This window comes from Haemaphysalis longicornis, unplaced genomic scaffold, assembly GCF_048455015.1.
Source record: "Haemaphysalis longicornis isolate Haplotype H1 unplaced genomic scaffold, Haemaphysalis longicornis Haplotype H1 scaffold_8, whole genome shotgun sequence".
NCBI lineage: Eukaryota > Metazoa > Arthropoda > Arachnida > Ixodida > Ixodidae > Haemaphysalis > Haemaphysalis longicornis.
Window position 1 is genome coordinate 116,985,066 of NW_027526445.1, and position 27,985 is coordinate 117,013,050.

The 27,985-nt window shown below is 49.8% G+C and overlaps 2 protein-coding genes across 2 annotated transcripts in view; one reads left to right on the forward strand and one right to left on the reverse strand.

The window, feature by feature from the left end:
* LOC144149266 (inositol-trisphosphate 3-kinase A-like) overlaps positions 1–27,985 on the reverse strand; it is a 488,782-nt gene that overhangs the window by 130,057 nt on the left and 330,740 nt on the right. The gene's annotated exons all lie outside the window — the stretch shown is intronic.
* On the forward strand, positions 625–25,051 carry LOC144148978 (uncharacterized). The gene is made up of 5 exons (XM_077680499.1): positions 625–2,143; positions 6,206–6,236; positions 12,622–12,751; positions 13,893–14,274; positions 24,749–25,051. The coding sequence occupies exons 1-5, from the start codon at positions 2,096–2,098 to the stop codon at positions 25,049–25,051; spliced, it is 894 nt and encodes a 297-aa protein (XP_077536625.1). The 5' UTR covers positions 625–2,095.

Here is a 27,985-nt window from a genome sequence, read left to right on the forward strand (position 1 = left end):
TCACTTGGCGGCAATTGACACGTCATTATATATATTAACTACACCACACCCTCTAGGGAAAGACATCCGAGAAACTTTCCAGCCCACGGGGAGTGCGAACGCAAAGCTGCTCGATCCTCGACAACTGAGAACAAAATTCTAGCGGGAACTTAAAGCTGACTGGTGCTTCGAAGGCGAAAGCCTAGCGATTATTCAAGACAGCTTTACTGCCACATCGTGCTTGCGTCTCATTCCTCGCTTTCGTTTCTCCGTATTTTGACACGCTGACTGGCCGTACTCGTGCACGCTCGTGCTCGAGCACTCGTACTCGTACTCGTGCACGCTCGTACTCGGGCCGTACTCGTGCACGTTCTCCGTACTCGTGCACGATGACTGGCCGCAATACAGGCCGCCGTTAGCCCCCACTCTGAGCTCTCTTTCCTGTGCACTCGCTCTACTCACGTGCCATCGCGGTTACCTGCTCCGTACCAAGCGCCAGGCTGATTCTACTTGCAGTATAATCCCTTTAATCAAGTTTACAATCTCTGCTTAATTTGCGTTTGATTTTATTAGCCTCGGCGCACAAGTGGGCAGTAATGCATGATAACTGTAATACGGGAAAGTAGCTAAGAGTCGCGCGCTTATTCTCTGTTTTCCTCACTATATAGATTATCTGAGCGAAGTTTGCAACAAAAGTGGTATCACTGTTATTCTAGCGAGGAAATCTTTAAAGTGGTGCCAGTGTTACTGCAACGTTTGAATCTTTCGAACGAAGTAAAATTGTATTTTCTCTTCGTGGACTCTTTAATAACAGGCTTATGTTTCTGCGAATTCTGTCTCTAGCAGCTGTTTAGGGCATTGTTTTAACGCGCACAGCAACGACTGGTTGTACGTCACAGCAGCTGTGAAACGGTGAAATATTTCTCACACTAAAGTTTGATATTGGGCTGGTTGGCTAGGAGGATTTCTTTGAAATCGCGCTGTTTCCTAAGAAACCTTCCTCGCACGTCTGAGTAAATGCAGAATGATGACCCTCAGACCGCGCCGTGGCTCGGCCTCTCCAATTGTGCACCTGGAGTAAATGTTACACTAATTGCAATGCATGAATTTTCAACTGCACGTTTGGCAAAAACATAACTGCATGATTTTAGGTTGAAACCTTAGCGACCTGCGGGACAAACATAACCACAAAGTGACACCTTAACTGTGAAAATTAGGGATGAGTTAAAGCCGAGCCCTACAGAGTTAGTCTTTGTACAAAGGAGATGCGAAATCTCCCAGCTCTAATTGGAGGTACAAACTCTATGCTGTAGGGTTGAACGATGCGCCGACACGTAGTCAACATCGACAGGCGCGTCAGCGGTATGAGCGTTTAATACAGGTGTTAGCAGACACCGATCAGATATCCTTCAGCAACACCAGCTAGACCGGAACCTTGACACCTACTGATTTACAATAGTATCGTAGAGAGTTTTGTTAGGATATGCGACAGCGGGGTGCACGTAGGAAGAACAGTTCGCACCTTTTCGTGCAGGCATCATTCGTCGAAAGCCCACTCGGAGGCAAGCGCAGTTAAGACAGTCACTCGATCGTGCTTCAGCGAGAGCACATTGCGAGCCCATCTGGCTTTCTATGCGCCGGTCAGAGCTCGCTGTCACTCTTCAGGTCGCTGTCGCGGAGACCTGCTTTGCTTTCCTCGGCCTGCCCTATAAAGCGGTAATAGCCTTTTATTTGTCCCCCAGCTCTACCTCCAACATTTGTCACACGCATAAAATCAGGGACAATAGACTGGCTAAATGGCACGCAGCACGTGTGCCTCGACACTGCGGCGCCAGTCCTCATGCTGCAGCCGACGAGGTTTCGCCCAAGGCGCGTGCAATACCCGGCCGTTTCCTCTTCCCCGCCTCCTTCCTTCTCCTAGGTGCTCCGTCCAGGACGACCACCGTCGACGGACACCCAGGGGAGTTCCTACAACGTCCAGATTCCCCGTTTAGTTATCTCCACGCTTCTTAGCAGCCCGTCTCCGGTCACGTGTGGTGACGGTCAGCGAGAAAATGTGAACTCCTTTTTTCACCCTACGGTGTCTGCAGTGCGGGATCCCGGTGTTGTCATCGCCATGCGGGGGCCAGGGACGTGGGCCGTGGCTTTGGCGGCGATGGTACTGGTGAGACACTCATTCGCTTGGCTCGAACAGCGTGCTCACAGATAAGCCTTTAATCATACACACAGCGTTAAATCACGTGTATAGTAAGCACTACATACGACTAAAGCACGACAGGATTAGCCTTTGCCAAGGCAACATCTTTAGAGAAGCCAATAGCTGTAACTAAAGCCAATAGCCAACACTGACGTCACAGGCAAGTAGCCGCCGATAAAAGCTCTTTATAATGGCAGCAGATTACACATACAACGGCGACGCGTTTAACACTATACGGAAAAGCCCCATGCGGCACAACCGTGCGTTCTCACAGCTTTCACGAATGATTTTTTTTTGTACCGGAAACTCCGAAACAAATAAGCCACGAGAGATAATTTAGTATCAATGTTAAAGACTAACCATATTGTCCCTTCTCATAAAGGATTTTCTAAAGCAAGAGAGGATCGTCTCTTAAGAGGTCCTTCAACTACTGCTACAGCTCGCATATTGAAATAGGTACGGATCTCAATAAACCTAAGCTAAATTTGACCCTTTCGACTTTACGCGATGCTTTGAGTATAGGACACACAGGAGCGACACACGGACGCTGTGCTAACTAACAACTTGTACATTGTTATTAGCTGGCGCATCGTTCATGTGTATCGTTCATCTTCGTCTGACGGTATCTAGTGCGAGTGAATCTCCTGTTTGATTGATTGAACTGCGAGATTGAAAGTCCTGTATTGAAAAATGTGACCAACTGGCCCCAGCCCTAGCTTTTCTAAATTTAGCACGGACGAAATATGTATGTCAAGGCGAAGCTCAGCACATCTGACTTTGTTGTGACGCTTGAACGTCCATTGTGAACCCCAGTAAAGCCCGCCGGGTGTGAGGTAATGTACGCATCCGATTATTTCTAGCGCAATGCAATTTTCTTTGCGCCTCTCAGTCCGTATTTGCACTAGTTCACACTTTCTGCCGCGTTTGTGGTGGGCATGAATTGTTTTATTTCGAAATATCCGGTTGCTCGTCTCAAAAGCAGTGTTACAAAACATTTTCATGTGTATTGTCCGGACTGGTTATAAGTACACAACGTTCTTACTTTCTTCTGCATGTCATGCGCCTTGTTCCTTTTTAAACAAGCTATTTCAAAACCTTCGTTCTGAAGGGCCCGTAACACCCAGGATGACACTTTGGAATGACTTACTGAATAAATAATTTCATTTAATCAAAGAAAGTTCGACTAAACTGCAAATCAGAACGACGTACTTCTATTTCAATGTCAAGCAACGCGTTCAAAACAGGTTTAGCAAAGATAAACTATACTGCGCGGGCTCGGTTCACCCGCACCTAGCTTATAAATGATTTCGTGCGCCCTTACGGAATGAAAAACGGAGTCAAAAGTTTTCTGAAATACCGTCAACCAGTTCATCGCCTAAAGGCTGCCTCATGACGACACAACCAATTGTTGGTTCCAGACGAAAATCAAGGACTGTATGGGGGCGGACCCTAGACCAAATTATGTATCAAAGCAGCGAACGTGGTAAGCGCAGGTCAATTATTGCCAGAACATCGGCTCCTCTATTTGTTCAATTCCAAACGCATCGCCCGCTTCCCGATAGGAGTGAGTGGGACGCCTGTTTCGGCCACATGTAAGATGGGGCCCCTAGCTTATCCGGAATCACCCGACCGTTACTGAATTCGAGAGCGACTTGGGTCTGGTTGCCAAGGCAACCGATGTTTGAGATTGCCGAAGTAGCGGCGCTCTGGCCAGAAAAAGCAAACTCAGCGCCCCGGCGGAGCACGTTTCGCCAACGTTGTTGATTTCCACCACGCGTCATCCCAATATTAGCCGGTAACGTGACGAAAGCGCTGTGGAGGCTAGAAATTGGAGGAGATGGCCGGAGCAGAAGAAAAGGGCTTGGTTGGCCGCTCGGGGCCGATGCGCTTGGCACTAAAAAAAAAAAAATCAAAGGCGTTCCACTCAACGTAGAAGCTGTCGGAAGTGCAGAGCACTGATTCGCCATAATGGGCTGCAGCGCCGTTATCCGCTCACCACTCTGCTCACTGCTACCACCCCATGCAACTCAAATTTCCCGCCTTCGCAGTGCTCGCGCGCCATCTGTCTGAAACTGCGCCAGCGGGAGTTCTGTTCTTTTTGTTCTTGCTTTTCCTCCCGCACGTGCCGGCGTTACACTGCCACTTTATTTCGCTCACTATCGCAAAAACGAACCCAACGGGCGTTCTTAACTAAATGAACGCGGGCGCTGCTAGTTACTTACGTATATTTTGCCTCAAATGTAACCTGCAGTTTTCTTTGCGCTCGACAACGGGAAGATGTATGACTAGCGCCAGCGGTTGACGAGTTTCGAACGCTTATATATGACTAGATAAACCGCTTGGCTTTCAAAGACCCTGGGTTACGCCGCGACGACAGCCGCTACGACGGAACGCCGTGTGGCTCCACTTGGGTCCAGCAAGCGAGCTACCATGACAAGGCGAGGCCCTAAAGTGCTCTGCACTTAAAAATACAGGAGGCAATGTTCAGAACAAATGAACACGTAACCGAAAGCGAACGCGCGCGTGATATAAGGACCGCAAAAAAAAAAAAAAAAATCTTGGGGACTGCATGTTGGAACACTTAACAGGTGAAACTTGATTGATTGATTGTAGGGTTTAACGCGCCGACGCAACGCAGGCGCTGAGGCGCGCCGTAGTGGAGGGCTCCGGATTAATTTTGACCACCTGGGGATCTTTAACGTGCGCCTAAATCTCGTACACACGGGCGTTTTTGCTTTTCGACTCCATCATAAAAGCGGCCGCCGCGATCGGGAATCGAACCCGCGACCTCGTGCTCAGCAGCGCAACGCCTTAGCCACTGAGCCACCGCGGCGGGTCTTTACAGGTGAAACTGCACTTCGCTGCAATAGAATAAGAGTGACTCAGCGCAGGAGCAGCGGTAATAGCGGGAAATTATACAAGCGTATTTGATTAAGAAGGCCAGTGACAAGTTCATCGCTGAACCCTCTATTGCCCTATAAAAGAGAAAGGTCACTTCCTGGAAATGGGCTCACAGTTGATGTCATGTGTTATCAGTGTACAAATGAAGTTTTTTTTACGAAGGAAAGTTCATTTAGACGTGGCGTTTTGTCTGTAGCACGTTTCTTCTTTTGTGAGTGACTTTCGAGTCTTTTGTTTTTATTGTCAAGCAACAACGAGACCGACTGAGAGAAAGCGGGTGACGGGGGTTTACTCAAGTGAAGTACAAGTGTCTCCGTATCTTTTCACGTCTATATATGTAACATAGAGTGATTAGATGGCATAACAATATAACGTTGATTGTTTAACGTGCTGACAATTGGATCAGAGGGGGGGGGGGGGGGGGGGGGGGGGGTGGGGGAACCCGCAAATGAACCCTTCGCAGTGTCAAATATGTCTTCGGCCCCAAAAAGAATTCACGCCGTCTGACATTCTGCTTCCCATTTTTCTTAGCTGCGAAGCATCTCATGCTCGGGGCTGTGTCCCTCCTTCCCTCGTTGTCGTTGTCCGCACTCTACTGCGCATGCGCGTCTCTTCAGCCCCGTCAGCGTTTGGGCTGACGTCAGCGCAGTCCACTATAAAAAGAAATAGTTACGCGGCGCCCGGTTTCGATCCCACGACTCTCTAGCCGCAACGGGAGGTACGTGGCGCTCTTCCCACTGCGCTAGAAACCGAGACGGGAGCATGTGCTACGAACGCGCCTTATGTCCTTCACTCATTCAAACTACGCCAAGACGGTACTGATACAACGAAGGCACGCGAAGCTGAACGTCAACGGAAACGACGAACTGAAAACTAATGGGAACTTCAGTCAACCCCATGGCTGCTTCGCATACTACTCAGGGTTCCCCTACGGGAAGATGGTGTAATTTGTATTTCAGTTGATTTTAAAGTTGGCTCTACGCAAGTAACTGACGAAGGTTAGTATTAAATTGTATCCTATGGAAAAATGACGGTAATGACGTCAGGATATACACTTGTGGCCGTGTTGCGAACCTTGACAGCACTTTTTCTCTTTTAATTGTTTTTTTCGTTCCTCTTTATTTACAGCCTCTAGGCCCTTGCATCATTTCGTCTTCAGGTGAGTAATTAGATCGCAGAACGAGCAACCGTTAACGTATAAAATGAATATCTTACCCCCAAAAAATTAAATAAGGACGCGAACACAACAGTGGTCGTACAAAGATAAACTTGCACTGAATACACTGTGCCGAAAATTACGCAAAAGCAAGCGTTCTTGGTCTGATTCGACATAGGAATTTACCTAAAATATACAGTGCCTCCTGCCGAAACTTTAACTGGCATTGACAGCAACATGGTTCGCAGGTCCCGTGCACTAACGCGAAATTAAATGACGGCTGGTAATGCACTGCGTTTAAAATTCGTAGCGGAACGAAATTTACATTTGGCTGACGAGCTTTGAGCAACTGTACTGGTTGAAATGGAGAATCTGGCTGCATTCCGGTACACCTAATGTCCTATGGTCTGCCGAAATTTTCCATTTTTGGATGAGCTATACGAAAAAAAAAAAAACTCATAATCAGGCCCAAGGACAGAAAAGCATTCAAATCCAACGATGAATATGACAACATGACGCAGTGCAAACGTTGGCGGAGGGTCCGATAATATCACACGGTGAGCGTTATCAGGAGGAAAATCGATGCAAGGAAAACGTTTGAGATGGAAAACAAAAACTTATTTCTGCTTTGCTAGTATCTGTGGCGATCCCAAAGCGTGAGAAAGAAATGAAAAATTAAAGCAAGATGTCTGTTTTTACCTGTTTCGTCTTCTTCTGTCTAGAGAAAGAACCAGATAATTCGTACCTGAAAACAAAACAAAAAAAATGTCAAACACATGTGACATACTCAAAGACGTAACGAAACAAAGCAAGCAGATATCGCCGAATACCCCAAGACACTTTAACTCGTTTCACAAACTCGCCCAACAAAATATTTTGCTGAGATTTCAAGTTGCAGAAAAAAGCCGCCCGCATCATCCCACGGGGGGAACTCGAGTAAATGCGTCGCATCTACTCGAGTCAAGCAAAGCGTCACGTCAAGCGTAAGCCATGCAAAGACGCCCTTGACTGTATTCCGAACGCGCGCTCCGCCGCTTATATACGTTGAGGGGACTGCGTAAGCCGGTCCCAGTCGACGACGTTGGCGTACTTGTAAAGCGGCGTGGACTCTAGGTGTTTGAGCCAACCGCGGATATTGCTTGGCCGGAGAACGGTACACCGGTTATATGCGCAGCGCGCCCGAAGGAGAGGAAACCGCGGAAGAGAGAGTACTGCACATGCGCCGGCCCAAGCGCGTCTGCCGCGGCTATGACGCAACACAATCCAACACAATCCACTTTAATCCAATCCAATCCAATCCAATCCAAATCCAATCCAAGCCAAGCCAATCCAAGTCAATCCAATCGAATCCAATCCAATCCAATGCCCCTCGCGAGAGAGTGTTCGAATCCAATCCAATGCCCCTCGCGAGAGATGTGTTCGCTTTCGCCTCGACTCGACGCGCATGCGCAGTGAGCGTGCGGACTACGGACGCCAACGCGGGTGACATCGTGAGTTACTGAAATGCTCTGCATTTAAAAAAAGCGGCTGGTGAAACCACTTTTACAGAAGCTTGGACTGGAGGTAGAATAAACTAAATATATGCAGTCCAGGCTTTTAGAACAGGAACGGAGAATTTCAAGTCGAACGCCTTCAAAGTCTACGGGTAAAGGCGGCAGCGTTATGAGTGCAATATTGTCCGAAAAATATAACAGGCACGCGCCGCACGTCAGAAAGTAAGTGGGAGGCGCGCCTCCATTGCTAGACAACGCCTGGGCAAGCTCAGTGCAAGTCTCAATGGAGGAGCAGGAGTTCCCATCTGTCGCGTGGGCGGCTCCTCCAGCCGAGCTTCGCATAACCGCGGCTTCAACCAGCGGTGCACCTGTCAACAGCGATCTAGGGCGCTTTTTGCAGCGAAACGCCGCGGTATACCTGCTGGCACTTCGGCCGATTCTGCTCTGCTCGGCAGCGAGGAAGACGCCAACGCCCGCAATACTGGCCGAATCAACTTAGAAACACGTAGAAACGTTGCTTAAAAGCATTTAACCCCCGCGAGCTCAAAAAAACAGTCTCGAGTATCCGTGTCGAATGTTTAAGATAATTACTACGTAGCTGTAAGAAGTACTGTCCCATTTAAGAAAGACGCTGGTTCTTTTTTGAATCGTTAGGTGGCGGCAAGGTAAAGATGATACGGTGCACGATTAAACATGATGAGCGATCTATTTATACTATTTACATGGCGGCCATAAAAGCCCCTCCCCCACCCTCCCCCCTACCCCCCCACCCCCACCTGCTGACCCCGTCGGGAACTGTAGCATGTGGCGGTGGAGTGCCGCGAAAGCACTAAAAACAAACGTCTTCCCAGTCCCAGCCCATGCCGGCTGCGCGCATATGCATCTTCTTCGTCCTCAATAGTTGACAGCACAGCGGTATGGTATGCATGCTCTTTTATTTGTAACAGTATTTTCACGAAGTTCCATAACTTTAGAAACATATGAAGCAACAACTACTTCGCGAACTGGACATACCTATTAATTTTACAGAGTCGAACAAACCCCATAATTTTCAGTAAAATGGCAGACCGTCCAAAGAACATCGTAAAACCACTTTAAAAATTTGCCATATTGCATGCAGCAATAATTCATTGTGAATGCAAACATTGCGAAAACACTTTGCAGAGCGCCCAAGAAGTTTTCCGACTCAGAGGGCACCTCCAGCCATGTGCGTGTTTTTTCCACGCGGCCTATGAGAGGAGGTTTAAAGATGGGAAGATCGAGATAAGAGCACTTCTACGCCTGTCTAAATGAAAGTCATCCGGACCCGTGACGGTTGCATTCTCTTGATTGCTGGCTTTGAAATTCCGGCTTTATATTTTTGACTCGAAGCTCCCAGCTTGAAACAGAAATCGGGGTGTCGCACAACTTTAAGACAATTACACCGAAGCTGTTTATGGCTAAACTTCGGTACATTTCTTTTTGCGTCCGTCAACAACAGGGGCGTAGCCAAAAATATTGCTGGGGGGACACTGAGATTGCACCTCGACCTCCTTCATATGATTTTTCTCAAGAGATTAAGAATATGTATAATAAATACAAAACTATTAGCTGATACCAATGTACGTTACACGTTGCGGACGAATCCTTGAGCCCTGCTTACTTTCAAGAACAAGAATATTCAAATATTTATTCACAAAAAAATTATTCGTATGTTGTGACAATTGTGGCAGAGCTGCTATCACTGCCTGCAATTTTTTGTTTTGTTTACATAACAAGAAATGACAACTAAGAGATATAAAAATGTAGAACAAACATAAACATGCATGCATAACAAACATGGAAGCTAAATACATAGAAGTATAGAAGGAGCTACATAAATGTAAAACTAACAAAGCACGGAGCGGATATTATCAACCTGAAAAGCACGAAACAAACAACTTTTGGGTGGACGTTTTATTGTAATGTCGCTTTGTCATATAAGAATCTTTTTTTAAAGACGATATTTTGGGCTACTTAAACGCAGAAATTTTGGTATCTCTGTCTGTATGTCTGTCTGTGTCTGTGACTCAATTCAGCCACCCGGACAAAATGAAACCGAAGCTGTGGAATGTCTTATTTACCCAAAGCCAAATATAAACGTCTAAGTACAGTGTCAATGTTCATACTTGTCAACCTTGTAGAACAAGAATCAGACATTACGCAAATATAAGACAGAAAATCAATACATAAGTGATATTTTCAGTGTTATTTTATTAAAAAAGTTATGGATGCTTGGTTTTTGCGACAGCAAATGAAATACTCAACTGCAGAAAACCGTCGCCTGCTGTTGCCCGCGCTACTACAGCTCCTGGCGGCCTTTAAGAAATCAAACGGAAACAGCAACGAAAGGTTCCACGAGATAGGTTCCACGCTTAGAACGCTCGTGGAGTAGGGCAACGTGATTCTATAAACGTTGTAGTAAGGCGCCCCGATTCATGCTCGTCTCCGCCGTACGGCAGCGCTGGCATTGAGGCAGCCGACTTTTAGCAGTGGAACGCGGTAAATTTAAGTCGACTTGAGCCAACCTCTAGTCTGTTATCTTCGGAGGAACGAGACGGGAGAGGAACAGCTTGAGAGGTGAGCGGGGAAGAGAACGGAGGCATTTACTTGCCAGGGGCGCCAGTCGACTATCGTGGTTCGTCGACATTTGCAACGAAAGAAGCCGATACGCGGCTATTTTTTTTATTTTTTATTTTTGCACACATGCGGCGGTTAGGAGCAAATCTTAACGCCACTGTCTTTTATGAGAAGATATTGTGTAGGATCAGCTTGTGAACCGTCGCGCACTAGGCTAATCGCACCAAAATTAGTGACATGAAAAATACGTCAAAATGCACGCTTGCGGTGAAAAAAGGCGAGAAGATTATATTTTGATCAGGGCAACAGAAGTGTCAGGGCACATTGTTGCCAGTGACACTTTTGTTGCCCGGATCAAGATATATTGTTTTCGCTTTTTAAGAAAAAATAACTACGGCAACTTTGTGACCCCACCTCCCTACGAAAAGGAGTGTCCCCACCCTCGAATAAAATTACAGCAAATGATTAAAAAAAAAAAATCAAGCAGTTGCGCTTACCGTAAAAGCTGTCAAGTGCGAAGCAGTTGTTCTCAACTGTGGCGCCCTCTCTTGGCTAGTTTCAGTATCAGCCTTGCGTTGATACGGAAAGCAGTCAAGAAAGGGTGCCGCAACCCCTGAAAGGGCTTATAATGACACACTGGATGGAGTTTTCATTAATATGGGGGCAATTAATGTGTTAATGCGGAGACGAAGTCCGAAGTCGTTAGCGCACTGGTTTCCGGCGGCGGCTCTGGTTCCTTGGCAGTACTGAAACAGCCAGGCCTGCGGTTTCGCCCGCGAGATATCCCCTACTTTGTTCTGCGCAGCGACTCTCCAGGTGACATAGCGCGCGTTCGCAGTTCAGGCCCGTGGATGAAGGCCTTGCATAGGAGTTAGGCATGCCATCAGGGAAACGGGCGACCAAGGGTGAGTAGGTGCGCTTTCCGGACAGGATTTCTGGCGTTATAGACAATATCCTAGGATGATTTTCACAATTTTCGGCGCAGTTGGTTGCCTTGATCGCCGTGCAAGACAGCGCGACAAAAATTCGAAGGGGGGAGGAGGGGGGGGGGGTGAAGCTCTTTTAGACCCCCCACTACCGCTACGCCGCTCGGTCAACCAAGCTGAGTGCAAAACATTAGGCACCATTCATTGCACTCTGCGAAGGTGGCTGACCAGCAAAGCTTTTTATCACACGACATAGAGGCGACCTAAAATTTAAGCGAAAGGTATGAGCAAATTTTATTTTTATCGAACGTGGACGGCTGTCATGCAACCATGCCATGGCAACCATGCCGATACATTTTGCCGTGGTTGAACGCGGTCACGACAAGTTTATTTAGCGAAAGCTAGGTTTCAGGCTAGAGTGCGCAGTGAACGCGCATGCAATTGCACCGAAAGACAACACACGGACGCTGCTCGTGTCAGTGACCGCGCAGGTGCGAACGTTCAGTGAACTTTGATGCAGTCTGTATCATTCTTGTATTGTTTTCTAATTGCACGCGTCCGTACTCTTTCCCCCTCTCTGCCCTCCTTACATTGGAACGAAAGAGCGATTAGACCCTTTCCCCGAGGAAGCCAAAGGCACCGTGAGTTGGTTCGGTCGGTAGCCGAAGCGTAGTCGGTGGCGCTTCCGTCGACGCGGAGAACCGCACGTGGAGCTTGCTTGACCTTGAAAGTATGAGGCGCTTGCTTGAAGGTGAAAGGGACGCTGCCAGGCGTTTCCTGGGTTTCTACCTCCAGTAATAAGCTTCGCTTAAAACTAAGCTTCAAAATTTGATGCGAAAGCTCGGGGCGCAATAGCGGGATGCGTTCCTGTGAAGGCTTGTTTGATTTCGTGCTTGCTTGCTTTTATTTGGCTCCGGGCTCGTTTTATTTATGTAGCCGTTTTTCATTTTGAACTTCAATTCTCTTCTGTCGTCGTGATGGGGAGGATGCATATAGTACGCACTCCCAGACGCCGGGGACGCATGTATTTCCAAGTACGCGGGACGCGCAAAAACTATCTGCTTAAAAGCGCCGTGCCCTGAGTCTCCACTACGAAGGGATGGGCCGACCTCTCCGTTTCAGATCATGTACTGCGATTGAATGACATCTAGGAACGGCTAGTCGCAGCACGATTTCCGTCAAGAGTTCGTACTTTTGTTCAAGATTCTGTGTCACCTCAGTTTCGCTGGTCGTCCACTTTCACAGCTAGGAATGCCCCACGATTTTTTTTATTTCCGGCGAACAATGCCTTTACTAAAGGGAGTAAGTCTGCGCATGTTCTTTAACACGCGGTGTTTACTGACCTAAACTGGTCCTCATCCCTCTGGACAGAGGTATTCAACCTGGACGTCGCCGCAGAAACGTATGCTAAAGAGACAGCGATGCGCCACGGAAGTAGGGTCGCCTGGAAGGACTGCTGGTACAACCACTCTTACATGCTGGCGCGCAAACTCTACAAACCGTAAGTACCAACGCAGGCCGCTGGCTAAGCGTCGTTCTGCATGAAAACCTTAACCACAAGAAAAAAATTTAAATCACAGCAGAATGAGGATTTCCAGAAATTCGCCACGGCAAGTTTGCGACTCGCCGACTCCGCGGTATACCGCCCAGGAAACAGCATTATTTACACTTGCTGCCGAACACAGTGCCGTGGTTTAATCTAGTACATCGCCTTCGAGTGGATAACGTGGCGTAGTACGAAATAGGACGAGAAGCTTTAAAGGGATGCGCGGCAGGCGGCTCTTTCGAGCAACGTTGCAAGCAGTAACAGGCTTGATTTAGTATCTTTTCCCATTAGTTTATACACCCCCATGCCAAGAAAACGCCGGCCTTCGCCCCAACTATATTTTCAGAGAGTTCAAACTGCGATGACAGGCACGCGTGCACACTGATCTCAATAAAATTTCACACGCTTAAAGGATTTTTTAGCCGCCAAACCGGAAAATCACTTGCTTGAGAGTGTTCCAGAGTAGGAGCTTCCAAACGACAATTCCTACCATTTTCTTCAATCATTCGCTTTCCATGTAGTAGGAAACGCCTGGGAAAGTGACGCGCAAGAGCGTCGTTTCCAAACTTGATTAAAGGAATTTTTCACTCAAGATATTTATGTTACTTGCATCACTCAAACGTGACGTTTAACTCGACAAGATAGGAAGGCTCTTTAGTACATGCGGCTGCTTTGTGATATGGAACGAGGAGAGAGAGAGAGAAAACATTTTTACTGAGCTTGGCTCAGAGGGCGGTTGTGAGCTCCGTTTTTAAACTTGGGATAAAACTAATGCTAACGCAACCAGAGACTCTACAGGGTTACAAATTTGCCGAAAGTTTAGCATACAATAAACACCGATACATTATATTCAAAGGAAAGTGGAAATATTTCCCATGGTTCTATAAACATAATTGCGCTAAAGTAAGCTTTAACACATGAACAACCACACGCCTCGTCATAATACCGTTAAAAATTGCTAAGTAAGAATCTGGACAGATAAAACAAGCTCCCGCTCTCATTTCTCATCAACACTCAGTCTTAGCTATAGCATACCGCCCACCGGCGCAGTTTTGACGAGACGAAAGGGGGGGGGGGGGCGCTAACTTTCCCGCAGGTACCAGCTGCGGATCCAACCAGGCTTATTTATGCTGGGAGAACCGGAAACCGAGGTGATGGAGCCGACCGTCGTGTACAAGCAGACCTACACCAACAACCAGTCGAACGAAGTACGGGCTACGTTCAAGCAAAGCCGGCAACACGAGGAGACCACGACCATAACCACCACGAGCGGCTTCGAGTGCAACATATCCGCATCAATGAGCGTCACGGTCAAAAAGGTGGTGGGATTGGGCGGAGGCCTCGCGGCCAACTTTCTGCTCCACAAGACCGAGGCGCAGACCAACACCACGACCAAGACCATCAGCGTCGAGATGGACATCACGGTACCGCCGCGTTCCGAGGTCGAGGTCCAGTGGCTGGTCACGGACATTAAGAAGGTTTGTAGCCACGCTGCAAGAACGAAATGCTTTAACATTTGCGTCGCCACGGGTGACATGGGTACGCGTTGTTAAGGCTATCCGGGGGAACGCCGATGCTCCATTCATTAAAGGGACAGACAACCGATTTTTGTGGAGTAAATGTTCTCTATCGCAAATGAAAGCCAGCGTTTTATATAGCCCGGTAAGCAAAAGCAATTTATAAACAAATTGGCGGAAATAATTTTAATTTGGCATCCAGTGACATGCTAGAACGAGCCACGTAAGCAAACGTCCTTATCGTTTGGGTCCCGTCTTTTCCATCGTTCTAGGCTGCAGGTCCCGTCGCTTTCTCCAACCCTACGCCGACTCCCGCATCCCTACCTCAACAACGGCTGCACAATTTGCAATCCGATAATTAGTCTATTACACGTTACAACTTTCTGAAATCGGAAGGCTGGCGGTTCGTAGTGTCGAAACTTGACGCTACAATATTTGTCCCGGTCACGTGACCTGCAAACCTAGCCGCTACTGTGACTGCTGAAACGTTTATTCACTTATTGAATACCTTTGAAAAGAAGTATTTGTATAAGTTTAAACTGTAAATGTATTTTTTTTAACATTATTTCGAAAATTTTTAAGACACACCGTCCGCCGCCGCTGGGATGCTCTCAGGATAACTGAGCCTCTATGCCTAGAATCAACGGCAGCGTTCAGTAAACACACCTAATGAAGGAGCTTTGACGATTCTGCCATGAGTCAGGGGCGTTTCTTCTGCCGAAATATTCGATTTCAGTTTTCAAATACGCCAACGGAACCTTAAAAAAAAGAACCAGGACGCGCCCAGGGAAAATCGAACTGCCGACCTCCACAACATGAAGCCAGATTCTACCTATCGTCCATCCCAACAACGAATACGACTAGAAAAGTCCCGCACGGGGAGGGCGATCCTATGGCAAGTAGGCGATCCACCCGATCGCAGACGCCAAGAGCAGGAAACAGACCTAAACCCTGCACAACGATTCCACATCAAAGCGCTGCCCCTTCCAGAAAACATGCATCCTAATATCCCCGTAGAAAGAAGAAAGGCCAGGGTCAATTTCCTGCAAAAAAAAGTTCGAACATCACGATAATACGGTGTACGTCGATGCAGCGAAGTATGACGAAGAAACGGCGGCATTAATGGTGACCACCCGTGAAGGGGACATCATAGACTGCATGACCATGCGAAACATCACCACAAAGCACGCGGAGACCGGAGCCCTCCTTCTCGCGATTCGCTGGGGAGAACGAAATGGCCGCGGCCTCAACATCATCACCGATTCGCAAGCGGCTGTGCGAATGCTAGCGGTAGGAAGAATACCACTTGCACTTAGAAAGGTACTTCCGGAATCCCTCGAGAAAGTTCACAACATTACGTGGACCCCCGGACACGAGGGACTGCCGGGTAACGAGGCGGCGAACAGGCGAGCGTAGTAGTAGTGGTTTGATGGAACAGGAAAAGAAATGGACTGGGGATATTATTGAGCCCAGCTGGGGGCTCACCGGCATACAACCCAGTCCGGGGGGTGGGGAATATAGAAGGGGATGAATAGGATAGGGTAGAGAAAAAAGGAGATAGGTAAAGAGAAAAGTTTAGGCGCCGCGAGGAAAAGAAGCGTTGCCACAGTCACTGGGGGCCACCGAACACAGTACACATCACAAACACAGGTCCTGGCGTCATGCTGCGTCCGGGAGAAGTTCTCGACGGGAGCGGTGGAGCGTAGAGGCGAGGCTGTGCTGCGATGAGTCGTGCGCGGTGGTCCGAAGTGAGGGGAGCTTGCTGGGTGATGTTCGTGGTAGTAGAGCGGTTACTGGCGAGCGGGAGCAGGCGCTCGACGGCCCCACGCAGCAGAGCGCTCGACGCCCGAACGAAACACCCATGGCTCGCGACGCGTGGCCGGCATAATCGCGATACCGCCCCGGCCGCGCAGGAGCGAACGAAAAACACGTCCGCACCCCACGACGACCGAGGCCAAACTGCGACTTCACTCACCACCCCCCTGTGACTGACGCCTGACGATACCCAAGCACCACTACGTACGGGGAATACCTACAAAACACCAGAAAAGAGCGGGCTACATATCCCATCCCGCATCGCGAACTAACAGCAAGTGAAGCCCAGATGCTACGTAAGATTGAAACGAACACCTTCATACATAAATCTCGCTGGGCGAAGATTTTCCAACAACGGTACCCTGACTACACAGAAGACTGCAGGCTATGCGGAGAGACTGCTACCCTCTTCCATGCCACGTGGGCCTGCCCACACCTCTGGGCAGGGGCCGAACACCAAAAGAACCTGCCACTGACTTCCCGTGAATCATGGGAGGCCGCCCTCGCCAGCCCCGACTTACAGATCCAAAGGGACCTAATCAGCCGGGCGAAGACGGGAGCAGAAGCCACTGGAGCCCTGGACAAAGGGTTCCACCTATGATTCTTTCATCCTTTTCTCCCCTTCCCTTTCCTCCATCTTTACTTCAATAAAGTTTATTCACTCAGTCAGACTAGTGAATTAAAAAAACACCTAAAGGAATAAAAAAACCTGCGATTCAAACTTTTTTTAGCTGGTAAAAGTTTTTAAATATCGCTTCCCGTCTCGCATACAGATAAAAGTATGTTGCCGCGTTACTGTATGTCATGGTTGCCAGCATGATTTTTGGGAGGACACATACGACTCGTCCGGCTCGTAGATCTAAAAAATTCGATCAGAAAAGTTTTAGGGCGTTATCAGCAAAACCGTTTCTTCTTAAGGAGCGTTAAAAGATGCCCTTTCATTTGGGATAGAGAACATATACTGGACAAAAATCGGTTGTCTGTCCCTTTAGGCCCCAATGAGGGTAAGTGACGGAGTTTCGGTCATCCGTAAAGTAGAATATTGACGCGCAAGGAGTGTCATACCAAGCACCCCCTCCTTATTCTCCCCTCAATCTGTATTTTAAGTTTATCCTAAACTGGCTGTGAGGCTGGGGACAGCGGCATGTGAGTTGGAAAGGGTCGCTGCCTCTCTCTCCATGAATTCGTGGGAGCTAATTGCTGCGTGCTCGCTCTTTTGGGCCGGACGAGTAAAAGACAACCGTCGCGTAACGTCCCACCCCCCTCCCATCCCCACTGTTGCCATGTTAGTTGACTACGGTGTTAGCGGGAAATGCCGGATTACCACCTGGCTTTCCTGAAGCAATCCTCTTTCCAGTAGAAGCAATGTTCTTGGAACAGGCAACTCGTCAGCGTAGCTCCGTGTTCGTTTGATTGCCCCACGTGGTTTGAGATGTGTATTGGCGGAATGTAACGTGAATTCTCGCCCAGGCAACATTGTTGGACAGGTATTTAACAGCTAGTTTTGAGAAATAAGAGGTCGACTGACAGCGACCATAGCTTAGTGCAGACCCTCGACAAACAGGCCGCTGCTGACAGAGTTACGACGGAACGGTCACTTTGCCCCCTTGTAAGTATCCCGGAGAAATGTAAGTTGTGGGAATCGTGGAGAACCGCGACCTGCGATCCCGAGCCAGCGCGCGCTTCGGGAGAGACGCTTGTGCGCTGGAACCGGTCCGGCGCTCCGCTGGTTCGTCGGCGTCCCCCGAGAGATGGCGCCACCGATGTGTGCGGGGATAGGCGCGCGGGCGCGGGCGGCGCGAGCGTGCGCGCACGGGAGACGAGGAGAGTCTCGTCGGAGACCCGGTCGGGGCGAGATCGGCGGAACGCGGCGGTGATGGATACTTGTGTCTCAGGTGGGAGCTTTGTTTGTCGCGCGCCGTGAGTGCCTGCCTCCCGTTCGCGGTCACGACCCGGACGGCGTGATTTGTGAACGCCGTCGAGCCTTGTGCTCGCATGCTTTGGGATTCCCCAAATAAACGGCTGTGCTTCAGCACTACTGTCTACTGTGTTCTCGTATCGGCGAACCTCGCTGGGCTGCCGTAGCCATGGGAGCCCGCGTGGTTGACACGCCGGGAGCTAGCGTGGTGGCTGACGCCAGGACTGGCTAAGTCGCCCCGAGGAACCCCCACATATATTCCACATGGCGCCCGAACGTGGGTCTCGTATTCGGACGAATTCGAGGTTGCTAGCTCTCCGAGAAATGCGTTGCTGCAGTCGTAGCCCGCTACCCTTTGTCCGGAAGACTTCGGATGAAACGCCTCGCGCCAGTCGGTTGCAGGCAGACAGTTATGATGCCCGATACAGCCGTGACGGCAAATGCGTAAACCTTCCTACACGCACCAGGCGGTGAGTCAGTAGGATACCTCCGAGCACCGCAGTCGCGGCCCGCTTGCGAGACGGGAGGTGCGTAGGCCTTGTTCCAACATGGCGGCGGGTCGCCTTCCTCGTAGCGCCGTCCCCGCGCAGTCGCGCCGGCGGCGCCGGTTGAAGTTTCCCCCAGGCGCGGCGGACACTACCGAGCGAGGGTGCGGTGTTTGGGAGTTCGCAAGCCGCACGATGAGCCCGCCGCTACTGCGCTTCGAGTCCGAGGCGGAGTGTTTGCCGATTTGACGCCTGAAAAAGAGCGAGGGGGATCGCTGAAGAATCAGTCTCCTCTCGCTGCGGGGGGAAGCGGGAGCAATGGGACCGTTGTCTCCGCGCTTCCGGGGTGCGTGCGTCTCGATGCCGTGAAGTCTCCGCTTGAGATTGCGTTTAGGCAGTAAGAGCTTCGCGCGGCTCGGCAGCGGGCTCGTTGGTCGCGAGAGATCGCCAGTCTTAGTAAGAGACGGACTCTCAGGCGACCTATACCGGTGATGTGCGCCCGTAAGCCGCTGGTATTGCGGTTGGCGCTGGCTCTACGGCAGCTTGTATTGCTGCGAGTGAGTTGCAGGAGCCCGCCTGCTTGATGCTGACGCTGCTTTGCCGACCAACGCACCAGGCCGAAATAGCTCGGACGGGCGTTTCGATGCCGACAACCCGTAATAGTCAGGCGAGCTGCCTCCAGGCGGGGGTGGCGGCTGGAGCACAGTTGCCGGACTCGTGATTCCGCGAGCAAGCGAACGTGCAAGGGGGAGTCCCCTCGGGCATCTTTGTTACCCTGTTGGCGAGATCGTCGATAAGGTTTCCGGCCAGTCACAGGAGATTGCGGAGTCCCGCTGCTCCCCACTTCAAGTTTGGTAATCGTTTAAACTGGACGGTGAGAGCGAGACCTGCAAACGGATACAACCGGGAGCAACGCCAGTCACCACTGCCACGGACAGCGAGGATGGCCTGCTGAACCACCGGCGGGGCCGAGCGCGGCCCGCGGAGCTACCACCAATTGCTGCTCCGGCCTGCCGGGCGGCAGCCAACCGTTCGGGAGGACCTGCGGCCGAAGCGGCCACGGAACCCAGGAGGCGGCGGGATCTGGCGCCTACGCGAGCGGCGCGAGCCTTCGGGCAGCCGCAGTGGGCGCGGCCGTTCCTGTTGCCGCCTCGAGCTGGGAGTGGGGGTCGCATCATGGCGCGACCCCGGCGTTCGTCGGCTGCGGCTGCAGCTACCCCCGGGCCTGCCAACCTGCTGTGCTGCCCAACCGCGAGAGACTTGGAACCATTGCAATGTGTTTGCGGGTTTGTGAGGCGAGCATCGCGACGGCGGCATCGTGTGGCGAACTTTGATGTGGAGTGGCGTTCGGTGGCTGTTTTGCTGACTTGAGACGTGACGAGTGTGGTGCACCGTGGCGTCACTCGAGCTCAAGTGGCGTCCAGTTTTAGGGGGGAGGAGTGTGGGAATCGTGGAGAACCGCGACCTGCGATCCCGAGCCAGCGCGCGCTTCGGGAGAGACGCTTGTGCGCTGGAACCGGTCCGGCGCTCCGCTGGTTCGTCGGCGTCCCCCGAGAGATGGCGCCACCGATGTGTGCGGGGATAGGCGCGCGGGCGCGGGCGGCGCGAGCGTGCGCGCACGGGAGACGAGGAGAGTCTCGTCGGAGACCCGGTCGGGGCGAGATCGGCGGAACGCGGCGGTGATGGATACTTGTGTCTCAGGTGGGAGCTTTGTTTGTCGCGCGCCGTGAGTGCCTGCCTCCCGTTCGCGGTCACGACCCGGACGGCGTGATTTGTGAACGCCGTCGAGCCTTGTGCTCGCATGCTTTGGGATTCCCCAAATAAACGGCTGTGCTTCAGCACTACTGTCTACTGTGTTCTCGTATCGGCGAACCTCGCTGGGCTGCCGTAGCCATGGGAGCCCGCGTGGTTGACACGCCGGGAGCTAGCGTGGTGGCTGACGCCAGGACTGGCTAAGTCGCCCCGAGGAACCCCCACATATATTCCACAAAGTGAACTACTACATATCGGGAAAGGGAAGTTATCTTATCTGCTTCGGTTTCAGCATCGAGCACCAGGTCACGAAGCGGGATGATAGCACCTTCCTCCGCTCGGGCTCCACACGAATTTAAGCTTGGACCTTCACTGTGCGTAGCTCAGACTTCTGAATTTAACTCGCGGCATTGCAACAATTTTAGACAAACTAAGCGAAAATGCCTCATTCGGCACACGTCACCCATAGCCTATTTACTGTCTTACCATGGCTTATCGTTTTTTAGATGACGTAACATGACCTTGTTCCCGTCTGGTGCTCGTCGGGGTTGATTAACAGGTATAGCTTTGAATAGACCACTATTCGTCCTTATTTTCCCACTTAAACTTGTCGCACAGTCACGCTAATGCGCGCTATTTTGTCGACTTTCGCATCGGCATACATGCGATGGGGAATTTCGCGCGTGTATGCGTTTCCTAGTCAGTACAGCCAGCCATCATCTGAGCTTGCTGTGGGGGTTATATCACAGCATAAACAAACCTAAAGCAAGCAAAACCGCCCGAACAAAAATAAATAACAGCCAGAACGGACTTAAAATGGTTAAAAACCACGGTGTTTAAAAATATTCAACAGAAATAGCCGCAACTGTCCTAAAAGGGGAAAAGCCACAAAAACGTACACGAAGCAGTAGCTGAAACTGATCAAAAGACAAGAAAAATACCCGAAATCTCATTTATAATGCACAAAGATGTCATAAATAGATTATATGCGTGATAACAAATGTTAATGTTGAAATGTGACAAACCCTTAAAAAAAAGCGGCAGCGGGATTTGAACCCGGGTTAGGATGTTTGCTTCGCAGGAGCGGAACTACTACACTACGAGAGCAAGTGGTTCTGAGCGGTTAAATTGAGGGCCACAAGCACGTGGACATAGCTTCAAACATGCCCCTAGGTGGCGGCATGCGTCGCTTGGCTGTGCTGACTAGGAAACGCCTATACGCGAATTTCGCTGCGAGTCTGTTCGCTCGTTTGGTTGCACGATTTTTCTCACTTACTTAATCCGCAGTGTGCAGGCGTGGACAACCAGCTCTCGCTACTGAAGGGTTTAAGCTCACGCTATGAAACACTTCCGAAGGAACCGTCGTTTTGTTACGGACGCCAGACGCCGGCTTTTTCGCACAAAGCCGTGACGCCCAGCGAATGTGAATGACTAGAGGTGCCGAAAAGTCATTGTCACTAAGTAACAACGGCCACAATAGCTTTGTTCCTGCTATACGCACTGATTGGCATATACGCACCCAACTTCACACGCATTATTGACCCGCCGCGGTGGCTCAGTGGATAAGGCGTTGCGCTGCCAAGCACGAGGTCGCGGGTTCGATTCCCGGCCGCGGCGGTCGCTTTTCTGATGGAGGCGAAAAGCAAAAACGCCCGTGTGTACGACATTTCGGCACACGTTAAAGATCCCGTGCAGGTGGTCAAAATTAAGCCGGAGCCCTCCACTACGGCGCGCCTCATCACCTGCGTTGCGTCGGCGCGTTAAACCCTACAATCCATAAACACACATTCTTGGATAATGTCAAATCGATGCACGTATGTCGGTCGGTGGTCGGTTTGCCGGAATGGTGTGGCATCAAAGCCAAATGCATCCAAAATGAAACGTGTATACCACTACCCTTTCTGCAGCGACACATTCATGTTGAAATCGCCGACTGCGACAACAGGGGCAGTGTCACCGCAACTATCCCACAGTCTGAGAACAGTATGAGGAAACCTAAGCGCTTCTTAATGGTACTGATTGTGAAAGCATTATGCATAATTAAACGCCTGAGACGATTTATTTCCGCACGCGTTATCGAAGGGCTTCGTTCTCTTGCCGCTTGACACGATTTACTTGGCGCTCCGTTTCCGCCTTACGCTTTCGAATGACTTTGATCTTTCTCCTACGCGTTGCATGCGCCGCTGCGCGGTTCATTTCACCACTGCGCGTGTTGTGGAATGCATCTGCGCAAAGTGTGTGTGCGTGCGTGTGTCGCCTTACTGAAAAAGAAAGGTGAAAATGAACAAGCCGATAACTGCATCTCGGGATTAGGGCCCCTCAATCAAGACTGAGTCTAATAGGAGGATAGAGAGAAAAGAGGATAGAAATTGAGAAGAGACATGCTGGAGTATACAAGCAACGCATCCGACGGACAGCACTGGCAGCCGCATAGTCGGTTCGAGAGACACGAATCCTTTATATTAAAATTGGCGCAGTGGGGAAAAGCTGGAGTCAACAGAGAAGCTTGTGATCACGTAGCATTCACGGGGCTTGGCTAAGTTTGCAGATTCTACGAGGTTACGCTAGGAACTGGCAAGGCAACGTCGTTTTGATCTCAGGCTTTCACAACTCTCCCAAAGTGAACCGCGTTAGCACGGGCTAGAACCGGCGGCAGTCGGGTTCGCGAACTCGGCGTCTTTAGCGGGAGTTTTTCTATGCTTCCCACTTGAGGCTCGAACGCGCGTGAACGGGCGAGGAGCACAGCGAGCGAGAGATCGAGCGCTGGGCTGCAGTGTTCTGGACGACACCATGCGCTCCTCACGAGGCGCACGCTCACATGCGCTCGATATTTTTTTGCGAGCTCCTTACGCAGCGCAAGCCCACGCGCAAGCTGGGCTGAGCTCTGTGGTAACGCTCCACAGTGGAACTAAAAGCTTAAACACATCCGCTGTTAAAAGTTCACCAGGGCACAGAACGCGTTTCCGCGATTCGGAGGGTAACAGTCTGGAAACAACAGGTTCGAATAGGTGCATGAAGGCAGTCCGAGTTTCCCGTACGACGCCGTAAGCCATGCATCGCTGCGCACAATACTGCGCCCTTCGGGAACCAACTAACCCACCCTTGAGCAGTGGCGTTTAATAGCATAGTAATGACATTGATTGAGCTGATTGATTGTTAATGGTACCCCCTTTGTAAGGGGGTGATGTCGCGTCATCTTACCAAAAAAATCTAATATATCCATGCTGTACTCTCGGTTTAACTCAGCGCTGCTCTTAGGGCAGGATGAGAATATTTCTTGTCTGTTACAGGTGGTGGCAGCCATCTTTGGCAGCATTCTCCTCCCTGCTCTTCTTCCACCGGAAATCAAATCTTGTTTTAGTCACCTATGCCGCATTGAAGTTGCTTGCTGGCCGCGGCGGCGGCGGCGGCATTTCGCTGTGTTGTTCCTCCCCTTGGCCCCATCCATCGGAGGGTGCGCGCTTATCCACGCAGTTTCTCTGCTCGCGTGTCTTTGCGCATCTTGTCGACACATATTTACCGTCGTAGTTGCTAACCCTTATAAAACGCAAAAAAAGTAGTAGCGGCACGCTGGCAAAAACAAAATAAAAACCGGCCAACGACGGCCGATTTTTAGTACGGCCCGGAAACTGGCCTGCCGTTGAAAAAAATTACACCCTCTTCCGGTGGGGAACCATGAGGAGGATGCGAAGCATCATGGGGATTCCGTGTAGGTTCCATTGTGTTGCCGTTATGTTGTTTCATTTATCGGAGCACGAATGGGAACGTAGTGTGAACCCCCATGTAGAGACAGAGAAATGTAGAGAAATGTATAGACAGCGAAGAGACCGACACCCGCGTTACCTGATCGAACACCTCCTGGTTCTCGTCTTTCTTTATTGCGTACTCACGCTCCTACCCCGCTGCCCGCCCTCTTCGCCCTCTTCTCTGGCTGAGCTGCAAGGTGCGTGGCGCTTCCCGCCACATCTTTCCCGCAGGAAATTCAACATCCTCCTCTAAAGTTTTCAGTTCGTCGCTTCCGTTGACGTTCAGTTTCGCGTGCCTTCGAGTAGCTTCTTGACGTAGTTTGAATGAGTGAAGGACATAAGGCGCGTTCGTAGCACATGCTCCCGTCTCGGTTTGTAGCGCAGTGGGAAGAGCGCCGCGTACCTCCCGTTGCGGCCAGAGAGTCGTGGGATCGAAACCGGGCGCCGCCTAACTATTTCTTTTTATAGTGGACTGCGCTGACGTTAGCCCAAACGCTGACGGGGCTGAAGAGACGCGCATGCGCAAATGAGTGCGGACGGCGGACAACAACGAGGGAGGGAGGGACACCGCCGCGAGCATGAGATGCTTCTCATCTAAAAACCGGTAGGACCGGTCAAAAACCGGCCAGGTGGCAACCTCATGTACAACACTAGGAGATTTCGGCAAACTTGGCAGCGTAGTGCACATATCGGTAATTCTCACCCTCTCCCCAACGCAGGACTTTCCGTGGGAAATGGACATAGCGGCGTCCGGCTACTGCACCATCTACTACGACAGGCCGGTGCTAAACCACCACGTGCAATTCCTGCCCGTGAGTTATTTGGCGTGGAGATTTCCCCAGCATCTCAGACAGTTGGACCAAGACACGGTCCTGTACACCAGCCGAGGGAATATGACCTCGGTGGCGACTTGGCAACATCGCGTGATCGTCAAGGAGGTCAGATTCCACGGGAATCAAACAGGCGGCAAGCCGACAAAAAGAACACGCCGCCCACGACCCTCGCGCCCCAAAGCGCCGTGATCTCAACTCTAAAATAGGAATGACGGGAACGTTCTGCTTGATGTGCGGACATACCTGCGCTGAGAAACTTTTGTTCAGCTTTGTTTCTTTCTTTTTGACTAGAAGTGAACAAAGTAGTGAATAAAGCTTTTTCAACAAAGGAGAACGTACGCATGTTTCTTTGTAAGACATAATTTACAGAGGTCCTTTGACATGCATTCAAAGTGACATAACGTCAGATCTGACGCCGAATGTCGTCAACCGGTATACCCGCGACTCGCCGTACAGTGAGTATACGTAGCTTGGCACTTCGTAAGGCTCAGCGTGTTAGTGGTGGAATGCTAACCTTCGATGCTAGAAGGAGGGATTGGCCAAGGCTCTCGGTCATAATCACAAAAAGAAGAAAAAGACGCAAAGGCGAATGATGATTTTAAAGGGAGGACACATAGGTCGATTCGGCACTAATCATTCCGCTTCACAGTCCCACTTCATAGGCGACCGACTGTGAGCCAATTATGTTAAACAATGCACCTCTTTACATGACTCCGAACTGACGTTGCTTACTCCAAAGTTAACACAAAAGGAGGGACTGTGCTCAGGAGAAGGCTAGAGACTTGTCTCTCTAACAATCTAGACTAGAAACCCTTGCGAAAGTTTTGCAGAACTCACTTCTTCAACTGGTCCCGTATCATCCGCCCTCATCCCACAGGTGGCTTGCGGTAACTTTAATTAGACTAATTATCTGATTGCAAATTGTGCAGCCGTTGTTGAGGTAGGGATGCGGGAGTCGGCGTAGGGTTGGAGAAAGTGAACGGGACCTCCATCCGAGACCGATGGAAAAGACGGGACCCAAACGATAAGGACGTTTGCTTACGTGGCTCGTTCTAGCATGTCACTGGATGCCAGAATGAGCACGACATAACGTCCAGCATTTCATACCGTGCCCGTTACCCAGGTTTCCCTACTTCCAACCAGCCCGCCGATGCCGCTCACACCATACTGGCGTCGCACAGAGCTGCGCGCGAAAGCGTCCGCAAGCACCGTAGTCGTCCCCGTGCACACACACACACGAGCACACAGATTATTTAAATCGGCAATGACGACAATTCAATGCGTCCGCGTGACGGGTGGCCGAGAAGGAAAAGCGGCACATCTAGCCAATCTTTTTAGACTAAAAGTGTTGTATCTAGCCATCCGACGGGAGAACCCTCCAAGGCTCACCCACAGGTAAGATATAAACAGCAGAATCTCAATAAACGGAAATAGGGAAACGATAGGGAGGGCGGGAGGGTGTAGAGGCTGGGACATTTTCCACCCGTCAGCAAGGAAATGAAAAGCTGCAGCGGCGACATTTCGCCTGGATCAACACCCAAGCGGGAAAACGATTTCCCATAACCGCGCCGATCTTTATTTACATCGCGTAGGTTCCTACTGCCTCCAATAAAAAGTTGACCTACTTCAGACCGACCTTTATAAGTTGCGCTATTTAGTGTGCCATTCCTTCCTCTTTTCACTCCTGGTGGGTGCCAAAGATGGCGCAGTTTTTGTCATTACTGGTGAACTTTTTTTGTGTGTGAAGACCGCCCATTTGATTACTTGTTAACGCGCACCACTCGCAGCCCCTTCTACACCATCTCCGGTAAAACGAGGCTGTGTGGTACTGCCTTTATTTGCTCTTTTGCCCCGTATTTAGAGCCATAATCTTTGTTAGCTCCTCACGGCGACACCATTGACGATTTCAGAACTAAATGTCGCGGCATATACCGACGACCTCGACCATTTTTGCGTCAACAACGTTATTTTTCGATGAAAAAAAAAATCACATCTATATATATATATATATATATATATATATATATATATATATATATATTGTATATATATATATATATATATATATATATATATATATATATATATATATATATATATATATATATATATATATATATATATATATATATATATATATATATATATATATATATATATATATATATATATATATATATGTTCTTTTAGTGAATTCCTAAACGCTTTAATCTGATGGCCTCCAGCGCTGCTTCAACACATTATTTTGTGAAAGCTGGTCTAAGGTTTGTGTTCTTTTCTTCTGATTCCTACAATCTAATCGCTAAGGCATTTTACATGGAAACCTTAAACATGCTCTTTTTTCACTATTATAGCTTATTCCTATTTTTTAGCGGCAATGTGTGTGACTGTTCTTGCAAAACGTGCGCTATTCTCGCAGGCGTTCGTTTGCTTGTTGTTTTTTAATTGTACAGTTTGTTCACGTTGTAGCGAACACGCTTTAGAATATTTAAAATCCACGCTGTTCGCGTTACTTCTACGTAGCCCTCTACAATTCATATTAAGTGGGCATGACGCTTCTACGTCGCAAAGTGCCTCTTTATGTAGCGAAACATCCGTTACATACATTGCACTAAAGCATTCCTTTGTAAAACATGATAAATTAGCAGGAATACATTCTTTTCTTTGTAATTGGTTTGATGTTCTCAGATGGGTTTCTGTTCTGGGTCCTAATTCAAGAGAACTCATAGAAGACATACTTTGTCACCCACACTATGCCATGGCCCGGATGGCAGCAAAGGAGGATCTTCGACGCCGAACGCGTGCTCTCATACCTCCGTGTTCGGTTCTCCTCCTCCTCAACCTCCCCAGGTTGGAGGAGGTTGTACTACGAAGGATCCGATTGGGCGTGGCTTTTACTCCTGCCCGCACGAGTGGGCGAAAAGGGGACTACCGGGGGCACGTGAAATGCCCAACCTGCTCTGATGAAACGGCTCCGGCAGACCTGCTCCATCTATTGTGGGCACTCCCTGAAACCAAGGACATTCGACGCAAATGTCTGATGGCAGCAGGCCTAAATTTGCGGCAAGGCACGCATTACCATCAGTGGCTCCATTGGTCTGCCTGCCTTTCTTTGCTGGACTT

Coding starts and splice junctions, on each gene's coding strand:
- LOC144148978 (XM_077680499.1), top strand. CDS start 2,096: ATGCGGGGGCCAGGGACGTGGGCCGTGGCTTTGGCGGCGATGGTACTG. Junction 2,144..6,205: donor CTTTGGCGGCGATGGTACTG/GTGAGACACTCA, acceptor CTTTATTTACAG/CCTCTAGGCCCTTGCATCAT. Junction 6,237..12,621: donor TTGCATCATTTCGTCTTCAG/GTGAGTAATTAG, acceptor CCCTCTGGACAG/AGGTATTCAACCTGGACGTC.